Here is a 14,489-nt window from a genome sequence, read left to right as displayed (position 1 = left end):
ACTCTCGGCTTCTGAGCCCAATACATCCATGAAGAGGACAGGCTTGGGTGGGAAGAGCTGTTTAGGTGGGAAGGTCGGGGAAGTCCTTTCTCACAAAGTAAATTAACATTATTATATATTTTCTTCTTTTTTTATAGTGGTAAAATGGATGTCACTTTTACCATTTTTACCATTTCTAGGTGACATTAAGTATATTCATAAGTGTATTTTCCTTTTTAAAGATGGGGCCTTGCTCTGTGGCCCAGGCTGGAGTGCTGTGGTGTGATCATAGTGCCCTGTAGCCTTGAACTCTTGGGCTCAAGCGATCCTCCTGCCTCAGCCTTCCAAGTAGCTGGGACTACAGATGTGTGCCACCATGCCTGGCTAAGTTTTTTTTTTTTTTTTTTTTTAACTTAAATTTAATTTTTTGGGCTGCTGTGGTGGCTCACGCCTATAATCCCAGGACTTACGGAGGCCGAGGCAGGAGGATCACTTGAGGTCAGGAGTTCGAGACTAGCCCAACCAACATGATGAAACCCATCTCTACTAAAAACACAAAAATTAGCCAGGTAGCCAGGCATGGTGGCACGTACCTATAATCCCAGCTACTCGGGAGGCTGAGGCAGGAGAATTGCTTGGACTCGGGAGGCGGAGGTTGCAGTGAGCCAAGATCGTGCCACTGCACTCCAGCCTGGGTGACACAGTGAGATCTGTCTCAAAAAAAAATTTTTTTTTTAATTTTTTTTGTAGAGATGAGGTTTCACTACATTGCCCAGGCTGGTTTCAAACTCCCGGCCTCAAATGATCTTCCACCCTGTAGCTGGGACTATAGGCATGCACCATCACTCCTGGATAACATTTTGATTTTTTGTAGAGATTAGAGACTACTCTAATGCTGTTAGAGAATTAGCAATGGACTACAGGCTGTGCATGGCATGGCACCTGCTCATAAGTGTGTTTTTTTTTACTGTAGTCTATTGCTAGTTGTCTAATAATGTTGGTACTGCTGTCTATAGAGTATTCCCCTACCAACCACGGTGCACCCTTACCCGTGCTGTCATTTAGTCCTCCAGAATCTGGCTGGTAGATGTTACTGTCCCATTTTATGGATGAGAAAACTAATAGCAGAGAGGATTCAGACCCCTGACAATGAGTTGATGCCAAAGCCACAGTGACTTTGCACAGTGCCTTTCAAAGTAAGAGCTGAGGGAAAGCTCCCAGGGAAAGCTCCTTTCTCTAATCATTGGGCTTGTTGGATGTTCTGAGGGCTCAGACTTGGTGTCTGCTGAGGTTTCTGAATCTGTATCAATCAAAGTGGACTTGAGAGAGATGCGTCATTTCGTTTAGACTGGTTTTCTTCTCGTCCCTCACAAGTTTTGCATCTCATAGTGAAAAAGGAGTAAATGCTAACATGCTAGCTGTAATTCTTTTTTTTTTTTTTTGAGATGGAGTCGCACTCTGCCACCCAGGCTGCAGTGGCACAATCTTGGCTCACTGCAACCTCTACCTCCTGGCCTCAAGCGATTCTCCTGCCTCAGCCTCCCTAGTAGCTGGAATTACAGGCACACATCACCACGTCCGGCTAATTTTTGTATTTTTAGTAGAGACAGGGTGTTGCCAGGCTGGCCAGGCTGGTCTCGAACTCCTGACATCAAGTGATCCACCCACCTCGGCTTCCCAAAGTGCTGGGATTATAGGCATGAGCCACTGCGCCTGGCCTGTAATTCTTGTCTTTATGATAAACTCCCTTTTAAGTAAAAAACCTCAGAGAAGTCACACGGTCACAGGGTGGACACTGTACCTGAGAGAACGCAGACAAAAACACGTAAAATTTCTGATGGACACCCTGTCAAAAATGAAACAATTCTTGTCAATTACAATGTGAGTCAAGGCCACAATCGGATTGATTGGAACAGAAGGTTTGCACAGCTACTTGATAACTCGCCTTTTGAATGAAATGTACTGGTGCAGAAAATGCAGGGCTGCTCTTGATGGTAGGAAATCCAATTTTCTGATTATTTTCTCTTACACTTTGATTGATGTTTTGCAGCTAAGCGTGTGTCACTGAGAACCGAATCTCTAGGCCAACCTCTAATCAACATAGAGGATGAAGAAACGGACAAAGAGATTTCAGAAAAACTCCCTTCCAAAGTAAGCATGGCTCTTTGTCCTTGTTGGTGGGGTGGGGACCCCTGACGCCCTCTAGGATTCAGGGTAACTGACATAGCCCCATCCAAGGGATTTATCATGTTGGAATGGAGATTATAGGATCCCAAGGCCACCCTCAGATTCGGTGATTGGCTAGAAGGACTGGCTAGAAGGACTCACAGGACCCAGAAAATCTGTTATATTCATAGTTAAGTTTATTACAGGGAAAGGATGCAAATTAGACTCAGCAAAAAAAGGAAAAACCGTGCACAGGACAGAGACCAGCAGAAAATAGGCACAAGCTTCCATCTGTTCCCTCCCAGTGGAGTTTCATGGACAGCACTTAATTCTCCTGGTAGCTATGAGTGACAACATGCATGAAGTATTGCCAACCAGAGAGGCTCACCTGAGCCTTGGTGTCTGGGGTTTTTACTGGGGATCAGTCACACAGGCATGGAGCATCCACGTGGCTGACCTTAGTTACTCAGCTCCCCTTCATCTCCAGCCCTCACCACCACCCTAGAGGTTGAACTGATCCTGTATGACTGGGGCCCCAGCAAACAAAACCAGGCTCGCCAAAATCACATTGTTAGCATACACCTTCAGGAATGGCCCAAGGATGTAGGTACACAAAGACTCCCATATTAGGCAGGATATTCCAAAAGCTTAGAAGTTGTCATCCCAAGAGCCAAAGGTCAGTTCTGAAAACATTTGGCATGTGTGGGGTTTGGACAACACAGGCCTGCTAAATGAACCCTGTTCTGTGAAAACCCCAAGGTTGGAGTTTAAGGCTAGGATGTAAGCATTCAGCCTGGCCTGTGCTTACCAAAGTCATGCCTCATTGCCTCATAAATATGTCCCATCTGCAAAACAAAATTCAAGCTCCATCTGGACCTTTGCCAGGTCAGTTTGTTTAGGTGTTGCTGCACTGGTTGGTCAATAGAGGAGTCAGGCTGAGAGCTCAGAGTCTGGGTGCATTTAACTCCTGTGTTTAGCTGGTACCCACTGTGTGGCTGTGGCCGCATTGTCAGAACATGAGACCAAGCCATTGTGTTGAGAGGAGAGCTTAGGTGTACTTGAATATTAGGTTCTTTAGGTGAATGGATGTATCACAAGAACGAATGGCTTTTGTTCCCCATGTTTCAGAGAACTGCGAAGCACATCATGGAAAAGATGCATCTCCACATGCTCTGTACCCCTCTTCCCGAGGAGTTCCTGGACCAAAACGCGGTGTTTTTCCTCAGAAATACCAAAGGTACATTTCTGGCACGTGTGTGTGTATGTGTGTTGAGGGGGTGTGGTTGTGCCTGCACTTGTTCACTCTCATTCTGTTGTCTTTTTATGGTTATCTTTCACCTACACCAAGCTCTCTTTCTTTTCCATACTGTGTTCTCCTGTAGTCTTCTCAAAGCTAATTTCCAGTAACGAAGTGTTAGAGATAAAGAAATGTATTCAGCCAATGATAGTGCACGTCTGCACATATTTGGAGAAGGTGCGAAGACTGAAACTTGTGAAACAATGGCTTCAGTGGGTATATTTGTTGTGTGTGTTTTGTTTCCCAGTTAGATCAAGGGAAGAGTCCAAGTAACCTTTAAAATGTTTACCATGGTGATTGACTTTTGGTTAGGTAAATACATATCAAATAAAACCTTGTTTGTTGGAAGGGTAGATGTTACCAAGTAGGTCTTTTCAAACAACCCGTGACTCAAAAGATGCTTTGGCAATGAATTGAGGAAGGCTTGCTGGGGAGCGAAGACAGGCAAAGCCAGTGCCCAAGCCAGCTTGGATGGTTGTAACAAATTGTCATAGGCTGGGGGGCTTCACCAACAAACATGTATTTCTCACAGCTCTGGAGGCTGGAAGTCCAAATCAAGGTGCTGGCGAATCTGGTGTCTGGCGAGGGCCACTTCCTGGTTCACAGATGGCACCTTCTCCTATCCTCCCATGATGGAGAGCAGAGAGAGACGGCAAGCTCTCCTGTCTCTTCCTATAGGGACACCAATCCAATCGTGAGACTCCACCCTCATGACCTAATCACCTACCAAAGGCCCCACCTTCTAATACCTTCACCTTGGGGATTTAAGCTTCAACATGTGGATTTTGGGGTCATTCAGTCCATAGCAGCAAAGAATTCAGCCAACATTTCTAGACAACCCAAATAATTTCTGGTTTTGGCCAGCGTTAGATACTCCAACCAGATCAGCGAATGTGTGCAGCTCTTGTGCGCTGTTCATACTAATCCATGAACCACAGTGCATCGGTGTCCATTTCAGCTTCTCATGGGCCCTCAACTTTGTTTAAATACAGATAGGAGATATTCTGAATCTGTAACCAGAACATTCCTTGTAGCAACTTGGGAAGAAGGAGAAGATTCCTGTTCTCTTGGAAATGTTAACTGTTGGCTGCTGTCTCCCACTGACCTTACATTCTATACCTGTTCTCATTTAGAGGCAATCTCTGAAGCTACCGACATGAAGGAAGCTGTGGAAATTATGCCGGAAACACTGGAGTATGGAATTATAAACGCTAATGTGCTCCATTTTCTGAAGGCTATTATATGTCAGGTAAACGTGGAGAAAGGAAGAAATTCTAGTATTTCTAAAGTTGAGGTCATGTGGTTTGTTTATTCCACAAATAGGTAGTGGGCAGCTCTTCTGTCTCGGGTGCTGTTATGGGCACTGAGGTGCTGAGACCAGCTCGGTTGAGGAGACCCTAACCCAGCGGCGCTAGAGAAATTAAAGACACACACACAGAAATATAGAGATGTGAAGTGGGAATCAGGTGTCTCACAGCCTTCAGAGCTGACAGCCCCGAACAGAGATTTACCCACATATTTATTAACAGCAAACCAGTCATTAGCATTGTTTCCATGGATACTAAATTAACTAAAAGTATCTCTTATGAGAAACGAAGGGATGGGCCGAATTAAAGAAATAGGTTGGGCTAGTTAACTGCAGCAGGAGCATGTCCTTAAGGCACAGATCGCTCATGCTGTTATTTGTGGCTTAAGAATGCCTTTAAGTGGTTTTCCGCCTTGGGCGGGCCAGGTGTTCCTTGCCCTCATTCCCACAAACCCACAACCTTCCAGCTTGGGTGTTAGGGCCATTGTGGACATGTTATACAGTGCTGCAGAAATTTTATTTATGGCCAGTTTTGGGGCCAGTTTATGGCCAGATTTTGGGGGGCTTACTCCCAACACTGAGGGTGAAGCAGTGGCCAGGACAGGCAGTGGCCCTAGGGCTCTCTAGGAGCTTATGTACGGGAAAGACATGGCACACAAGCACATCTACGAGAAAATACTGACAAGCGGCATGAGGAAAATAAACCCTGATATGAGACGGAAATGGGCCATGTGCACTGTGTGTGTGCAGAGGGCATGGTGAGGATGTGATGTCTAAGCTTTCTTTTTTATTTTTATTATTTTTTGAGACAGGGTCTCTCCGCCATCCAGTCTGGAGTGCAGTGGCACAATCACGGCTCACTGCAGCCTCAACTCTCAAGCGATCCTTCTGCCTCAGCCTCCTGAGTGGCTGGGATTACAGGCATACACCACCATGCCTGGCTCATTTTTGTACTTTTTGTAGAGACAGGGTCTCACCATGTTGCCCAGGCTGGTCTCCAACTCCTGGGCTCAAGCAATCTGACCACCTTGGCCTCGCAAAGTGCTGTGATTACAGGCATGAGCCACCATGCTTGGCCTGAGCTTTATAGACCAAAAAAAATGAAAAACTCATCAGCAGGCCTTTTTCATGAATGATAAGTTATTAGGGAAATGCACTAGGGAAGGAAAGAGGAGGTGATATTGAACTGAGACCCAAATGAGGCCAAGGCATCAGACATGATAGGATGTGGAGGAAGAGCATGCTGGGCAGAGAGAATAGCAGGTGCAAAGGCCCTGAGGTAGAAGCAGCCTCAGCTTGACCCAGTAGCAGGAGGATGGCCAGTGTGGCTGGAGGGAGGGCTGGAAATGAAGGCAGGTTTCAGCACGGGAACAACAGGATCTGGTTTGCATTTTCCCTCTGGCTATTGTGGGAAAACATATTGCTGGGGTGGAGGGGAAGGAAAGACCAAATAGAAAGCCATGGAAGAGCCCAGGTGGAGGGCTGTGTTAGTCCATTTTCATGCTGCTATAAAGAGCTACCCATAATTTACAAAGGAAAGAGGCTACATTGAGTCACAGTTCTGCATGGCAGTGGAGGCCTCAGGAAACTTAAAATCATGGTGGAAGGGGAAGCAAACACATCCTTCTTCATATGGTGGCAGGAAGGAGAAGTGCTGATCAAAGAGGGAACAGCCGCTTATGAAACCATCAGCTCTCATGAGAACTCACTCATTATCATGAGAACAGTGACATGGGGGTAACCTCCCCCATCATTCAATTACCTCCCACCAGGTCCCTCCCATGACACGTGGGGATTATGGGAACTACAATTAAAGATGAGATTTGGGTGGGGACACGGCCAAACCACATCAAGGGTGATGGTTATTTAGGCTCCAATCAGAGGAGGGAGGGAGAAGCAGACAGTGTGAGGAATGCCTTGAGGATCAGGCCATGGGACTTGCTAATGACCGGGATCTGGAGGCTTTGAAGAGTATCACAAGAATACAAAAAGAGTACAAAAAATGACTCTTGGTCCCAGCACTTTAGGAGGGTGAGGTGGGAGGATCGCTTGAGGCTACGAGTTTGCGAACAGCCTGGGCGATATAGCAAGACCCCATCTCTAAAAAAAATTTAAAAAAAGAATGACTCTTAGGATTTGGGCCTGAGAAACTGGGAGGATGGTGAAGTCATTACTGAGATGGAGGATGGGGAGAAACAGATATGGAGGGAAACTCAAGTGTTGTATTTTGCATGTTAAGCACAGGTGGCCTCTTAGACATTCAAGTCAAGGCGTGAAGCAGGACGTATGAATCTGGAGCTCCGCGGGGAACTCAGGGCATCCGTCTAGCAAATATTCATTGAGCACTACTGTATTTCATAGCAATGAACAACTGAGACAAGGTCTCTGCCTCGTGGAGCTTTCATTCTAGACGGGAAGATGTACATTAACCAAGATCAATGAGAAAATATATAGTGTGTTAGCAACAAGAGTTAGGGAGAAAAATGAAGCCAGAGAGGAAAGAAAAAGGAAACAAGGGGGATAGGGAAAGTTGATAGATGGGAAAGGTGGGGCTTTTGCAATTTTCGATAGGGTGGCCAGGAAGACTTTACTGAGAAGATTTGGACAAAAAAGTCCAAACCAACGCAACATCCTCCTTTGCTTGCAGTAGCCTCCAAAAAGTTCCCCCAGTTTCTGTTCTTACCCTCTGTGCTACATTCTCCACATGCCAACCAGAGTGATGCTTTAAAATATGGGCATCATCAGCACAGAGATGGTGTAAAACCAAGGGACTGGGTGGAACAACCAAGGGAGGGAATAGAGATGGAAGAGATGAGGGGAGAGGAAAGTTAGGACATGGGTGATCCAGAAGCCAAGAGAAGACGATGCTTCACGGGAGAAGGGAGAGGCCCGCTGTGCCACTTGCTGCTGGAGGTCAAGAAGGCACAGGCAAAGAAGAGCTGGAGGGCTTGGCCCTGGGTGACGGCCACGTGAGCAGTTCTGGGGATGGGAGCAGACGAGGTCTCACCGAGTACAAGTCACCCTGTGAGTTAGGCCGTGGGGCCCTCCCCACTGAGCTGCCCGCACACAAGGGACATTCTACCCGAAGATACCCTCCTTCATCAGGATGATGTCTTTTCCTAGTGTGACTTTGGAGGACTCAAGAACATTGGCTACCTTCTTATTTATTTATTTATTTTTATTTTTGTTTTTATTTATTTATTTTTGAGACAGGGTCTCATTCTGCCACCTAGGCTGGAGTGCAGTGGCGTGAGCATGGCTCACTGCAGCCTTGACCTCCCAGGCTTAAACAGTCCTCCCATCTCAGCCTCCTGAGTAGCTGGGAGGATCACTAAAAATTAGCCAGGTGCACGCCACAATGCCTGGATGATTTTTGTATTTTTTTTTTTAAAGACAGTCTCAGTATGTTGCCAAGGCTGGTCTCAAACTCCTGGGCTCAAGTGATCTGCCTGCCTCAGCCTCCCAAAATGTTGGGATTGCAGGCATGAGCCACCACACCTGGCCAGACTGGCTACCTTCTTATGCAAACTGAACCTTTCATTCTAAAATAACATCAACCCCATCTCTACCAAAAATAAAAAGAAAAATCTGCTGGGCATGGCTGTGGGTGTCTGTAGTCCCAGCTACTCTGGAGGCTGAGGTGGGAGGATCGCTTGAACCCACGAGTTTAAGGTTGCAGTGCATGGTGGTCATGCCCCTGCACTACAGCCTGGGTGACAGATACTCCATATCTAAAAAAAAATGAAAAATAGATAACATCAAAACATGATGTATAATTAATTCTTAGTTGTTATATGCATTATGACAACCAGGGTCATGTCTAAAGTACACAGGGCTCAACTTGAAGAGGCTCATGCCAGCCACAGATGGGGCATTTTGACCTTCAGTAAGGATAAAATTGCAGTGGATTGAAGCATAGAAAATATATTCAAATATATCCGGGCGGAGTGGCTCGTGCCTATAATCCCAGCACTTTGGGAGGCCGAGGTGGATGGATCACCTGAGGTCAGGAGTTTGAGACCAGCCTGACCAATATGGTGAAACCCCTGTCTCTACTAAAATTACAAAAATTAGCTGGGCTTGGTGGCATGCACCTGTAGTCCCAGCTACTTGGGAGGCTGAGACCGGAGAATCGCTTGAACCCAGGAGGTGGAGTTTGCAGTGAGCTGAGGTCGTGTCACTGCACTCCAGCCTGGGTGACAGAAAGAGACTCCGTCTCAAAAAAAAAAAAAAAAAAATATATATATATATACATACACAAATGCATGAGCTAAAAAAATTTTTTTTAGGAGACACAGTTCTTACTCTATTGCCCAGGTTATAGTGCAGTGGCACAATCACATCTCACTGCAGCCTCAAACTCCCAGCTTCAAGCGATCCTCCTATCTCACCCTCCGGAGTAGCTGGGTCTATAGGTGCGCACCACTAAGACTGTCTAATTTTTTTTTTTTTTGAGGTAGAGTCTCGCTCTGTTGCCCGGGCTGGAGTGCAGCAGTGCGATCTCAGCTCACTGCAACCTCCACCTCCCGGGTTCACGCCATTCTCCTGCCTTAGCCTCCCGAGTAGCTGGGACTAGAGGCACCCACCACCACACCTGGCTAATTTTTTGTATTTTTAGTAGAGATGGGGTTTCACCATGTTAGCCAGGATGGTCTCGATCTCCTGACCTTGTGATCCACCCGCCTCGGCTTCCCAAAGTGCTGGGATTACAGGTGTGAGCCACTGCGCCCGGCCTAATTTTTTTTTTTTAATTGTAGAGACGGGGTCTCCCTATGTTGCCCCAGCTGTTCTTGAACTCCTGGGCTCAAGAGATTTTCCCGCCTTGGCCTCTCAAAGTGCTGGGATTACAGGCATAAGCTACCATGCCCAGCTTTTCAAATCCATGAATTTATAATGATCTTTAAAAGTCCTGATGGGTCACTTCTGGAGGATGATAGGGAACCACTGTACTATTTCAAAAATTGGGCAAATAAAGAGGAGTCAAGCATTTATGTTGCCTTCCCCATATGAAATGTACGAGATCATCTAGTAGTAGCTGTGACAGGCGTCTTTTTCTATCAGCATCTCAGCTAATAAACAGACATTTTAGAACATTTCAATTTTGGAACCCCCACTTGATTAATGGACCTGAGGGTGGCAGGAGAGAGAGAGAGAGAGGAGAGAGAGGACAGAGGAGAGAGGAGAGAGAGAGAGAGAGAGAGAAACAGAAACAAAACCAAAACCAAGAATTTGATTCCTGATGGAAGAAACACCAGTCATATTCTGATCAAGTCTCTGGTCCCAGCTGCCAATTTGCAGGAAATACACATCACAGAGGAACTTCAACTGCACAGTGAGTGTGTAGTCAGCAAAATTTGGATTGGGCAGCTCTACAAATCCAACATTCTGGGTTCTTCAGTATGTTGCAGGAAATACATGTAGATTCAAAGGGTTTTACAAGGATGTATCAAAATTTTAAGAAATATAGACAAAACTAAAAAAAAAAACGAAATTCAGCCAACCAACCAACCACCTCAATCAACCCACAGGCATTTATAGATCACTTTTTATGTGGGGTGGGGGCTAAGTTGTTTTGTAATTGTATTCAGGTGACTTCATAAATGCATGCTTCTGTCTCTAGCTACGTTTCGAAGAAACTATGTCCTCAAGAACTTAATTTACAAGAATAAGATGGTCCTGAGGCTGATGGTTTAACACACAGTTTCTTTTTTTTTTTTTTTTTGAGACGGAGTCCGCTCTGTCGCCCAGGCTGGAGTGCAGTGGTGCGATCTCGGCTCACTGCAAGCTCCACCTCCCGGGTTCACGCCATTCTCCTGCCTCAGCCTCCCGAGTAGCTGGGACTACAGGCACCCGCCACCACGCCCGGCTAATTTTTTGTATTTTTAGTAGAAACGGAGTTTCACCGTGGTCTCGATCTCCTGACCTTGTCATCCACCCGCCTCGGCCTCCCAAAGTGCTGGGATTACAGGCGTGAGCCACCGCAGCCAGCCCCCTGTGCCACAGTTTGTAACTTCTTGGTTACTGGTGGTATACAGAAATAACAGCACTGTTTTTGGGGCAGTCGTGTCAGGCCTGGTTAAAATTGGTGCCCTTGGATCACTTTAAGTCAAATGTAATCTCTGTCTTTAGGTCTGTGCTCTGGGTTTGAGTGGTTTTCACTTTGCACATTTGTATCTCAATATAAAAGACTATTCAGGCCGGGTGCAGTGGCTCACGCCTGTAATCCCAGCACTTAGGGAGGCCAGGGGGTTGGATCACGAGGTCAGGAGATCGAGACTAGCCTGGCCAACATGGTGAAACCCCATCTCTACTAAAAATACAAAAATTAGCTGGGTGTGGTGGTGCGTACCTGTAATCCCAGCCACTCGGGAGGCTGAGGCAGGAGAATCGCTTGCACTGGGGAGGTGGAGGTTGCAGTGAGCCAAGGTTGTGCCACAGCACTCCAGCCTGGTGACAGAGTGAGACTCTGTCTCAAAAAAAAAAAAAAAAAAAGGAATATTCAAAACCAGAGGCAATTTAAATACATGAATTATTGAAAATGATGTCATATGATGTATTTCATAAAATTGGCATTTCAGGTTTTTTTGCCAGCATTGTCCTTCAATCAGCACAGGACGAGTACAACCGTGGGAGTCACATCTGGAGAAGGCTCTAATTCCTCCGAGTACGAATCAGACCTGCCGCCCACACCTGGAGAGGCAGTAGAATATCACAGTATTCAATTAATACGGGATGAATTTTTAATGAACATGCAGAAATTTGCAAGTAATATTCAAAGAACCATGCAGCAACTTGAAGGTAAGGTTTCATTTTCCTCCTTTTTAGTTAAGAATGATTAATTTACTGTAGTTGGGATTACAGGTGCATGCCACCATGCCTGGCTAACTTTTATAACATTTTTTTGTTTTGTTTTGTAGAGATGAGGTCTTGCTTTGTTGCTCAGGCTGGCAAAAATAATTTTAGCACAGGATTTTTTTTTTTTTTTTTTTTTGAGACAGAGCCTCACTCTGTTGCCCAGGCTGGAGTGCAGTGGTGAGATCTCGGCTCACTGCAACCTCCGCCCCCTGGGTTCAAGGGATTCTCCTGCCTCAGCCTCCCGAGTAGCTGGGATTACAGGCGTGCACCACCACACCCAGCTAATTTTTGTATTTTTAATAGAGACGGGGTTTTACCGTGTTGGCCAGGCTGGTCTTAAACTCCTGACTTCAAGTGATCCACCTGCCTTGGCCTCTCAGAGTGCTGGGATTACAAGTGTGAGCCACTGTGCCCGGCCTAGCACAGGATTTTTGAATACATTTTTCTTCATTGTTTTCTAGTAGTAAACATCCAGTGATGAGAAACTGAATGTTCTTCTAATTTTTCTCCCTTCCCCCTTTACGAAAGCTTTTAAGAGCATCTGGTTATCCCTAGTGTTTTGATGTTAGGATGATGGGCCTTTGTGTGGTACTTTTTCCATTCATTTTTTAAACACTCAGTGGGTGTTTTCAGTCCAAAGACCGAAAAATTATCTTGACATTTTCCTCCACTATTTGTTTTCTCTTGCTGAAATTCCTGCTGGATGGATGTCTAGAGATTCTATTTCTTATCTTTTCTCTTGTATTTTTCATCTTTTTGTCTTTGTATTCTTTCCTGGAGTGTTCTTCAACTTCTATGCTACCAACGTTTGATTGATAGTCATATCAGCTATTATATTTTTAATTTTTAAGACCTCTTATTCTCTGATTGTATCTTTTTTCATAGCATCCTGTTCTTGTTTGATGGATGCCATATGTCTCAAATCTCTGAGACAAATAGCTGGGCTTTCCTTTTGGAAATGATCTCCTTTTGCCCTGCCCTGCCTCCCCTCCCTTCCCCTCCCCTTCCCTTTTCTTTCTTTTCTTTTCTTTCCTTTCTTTTTTTTTTTTTTTTTGACAAGGTCTCACTCTGCCACCCAGGCTGGAGTGCAGTGGCACAAACGTAGCTCACTGCAGTCTCAACCTTCTGGGAGCTCAGGCAGTCCTCCCACCTCAGCCTCCCAAGTAGCTGGGATTACAGGCACACACCACCACGCCCAGCTAATTTTTGTATTTTTAGTAGAGAGGGAGTTTTGCCACATTGGCCAGGCTGGTCTCGATCTCCTGACCACAAGTGAACTTCCTGCCTTGGTCTCTCAAAGTGTTGAGATTACAGGTGCGAGCCATCATGCCTGGCCTGTTCTCCTTTTCTTTACAGTATCTCAATTTTCCCTGATGTCATTTTTCCCCTGATTTATCTTTGACTGACTGTTTCAGGCTGGTGGTTATCTAAACTATCTGCTGGTTCTTTGTTCAAGTTTTTAAAAATTGAAGTCACTAGGTTGTAAACTCAGGAACATCTTAAATAACTAAATCGTTTTGATCAAGCTTAACACTGGACAATTATCTAAAATGTTTGAATTACATTCTAATAAAAGAGAATGAGATACAGATATTATCAGGACAGGGGATGCGTCAGACCTTATTATACTGATGAAGCTTGAGAGAAGACCCAGCCGGTGAACTTGAATGTTTTTCTTTGTAATCATTTTTCCTGAACGAGTGACTGACTGATCGCTTTTATTTTCCTAGGTGAGATCAAGTTAGAAATGCCAACCATCAGTGTGGAGGGAGAGGTGTCTGACCTGGCAGCTGACCCGGAAACCGTTGACATCTTGGAGCAGTGTGTGATAAACTGGCTGAATCAGATATCCACAGCGGTTGAGGGCCAACTGAAGAAGACACCTCAGGTAGTTTGTGCAGGGCTTTCAGAGAACCCCGATCCAGGTCACGCTTACCATGCTGGGAAAGAGCCCGCAGTCTGGGGTCTGCATCATCTGGCATCTTTTCTTACTGTTTTATGACTTCCTTAAGCCATCAAAATAAACACACCCAAAATATCATTTCTGGGCTTTCTGATGTTAATGTGCTACCAGGTTACTGCCTGGATTGATAAAGATAACACCTTAGATCAGTCAGGAAGCTTGGGCTGCCAAAAACAGGAAACCCAACTCAAGTCGATCAACTAAGCAAATTCCTTGGCTCACAAATGGAAAAGTCCAGAGGCGGGGTTGGCTTCAGGTCCAGTTTGATCAGGGCTCTGGATATGTTTCTGAATCTCTCAGTTCCAGACTCCTGTCTAGGGGCTGGGGAGCTTCATTCCTCAGGCTGGCTTCCTTGCAGCAGTTTCTGGCCTCACATCTGTTCACCTCATTGTCCGGAGAAAGGCAGAGTGTGTTTCTAGCGTTCTCAGCCGGAGCCCTGAGATTCACTCTGATTGGATCACCCAGGGTCAAGAGCCCACCCCTGAAGACGCTGAAGGATTGGAGCAGTTGGACAGAAAGAATAGATGCTGGAGAAACCACCATAAGTGTCCGCTCCACACTAGTGATGAGAGTTCTTTGTGTGTTCATTTCACCTCTCAGGGTAAAGGCCCTCTGGCTGAAATTGAATTCTGGAGGGAAAGAAATGCAACCTTAAGTGCACTGCATGAACAAACAAAGCTTCCAATAGTCAGAAAAGTCTTGGATGTGATCAAGGAATCCGACTCCATGCTTGTGGCTAATCTGCAGCCAGTGTTCACCGAGTTATTCAAGCTCCACACGGAGGCCTCAGACAATGTGCGCTTTCTCTCCACCGTGGAGCGTTATTTCAAGGTACGTTGGGTGTGCTGCGCTTTGCAGTCAGCTCTGTCAAAGAGATTTCATGTGATTTAATTTTCCTTTTAAAAATGTTCAGCATTTGGCCA

General features: G+C 45.6%; 1 protein-coding gene across 1 annotated transcript in view; it reads left to right on the top strand.

The window, feature by feature from the left end:
- The window catches only part of DNAH10 (dynein axonemal heavy chain 10), a 168,361-nt gene that overhangs the window by 6,942 nt on the left and 146,930 nt on the right, over positions 1-14,489 (top strand). Inside the window, exons 3-8 of the mRNA XM_032168329.2 lie at positions 2,030-2,130; positions 3,274-3,382; positions 4,576-4,691; positions 11,327-11,546; positions 13,334-13,491; positions 14,167-14,397. Coding sequence (XP_032024220.1) covers positions 2,030-2,130; positions 3,274-3,382; positions 4,576-4,691; positions 11,327-11,546; positions 13,334-13,491; positions 14,167-14,397 — 935 coding nt within the window. The remainder of the gene's footprint in view (positions 1-2,029; positions 2,131-3,273; positions 3,383-4,575; positions 4,692-11,326; positions 11,547-13,333; positions 13,492-14,166; positions 14,398-14,489) is intronic.

Source organism: Hylobates moloch, unplaced genomic scaffold (genome assembly GCF_009828535.3).
Source record: "Hylobates moloch isolate HMO894 unplaced genomic scaffold, HMol_V3 SCAFFOLD_12, whole genome shotgun sequence".
Lineage (NCBI taxonomy): Eukaryota > Metazoa > Chordata > Mammalia > Primates > Hylobatidae > Hylobates > Hylobates moloch.
Note: the sequence above shows the minus strand (reverse complement) of the source record. Positions and strands in the feature narration are given on the sequence as shown.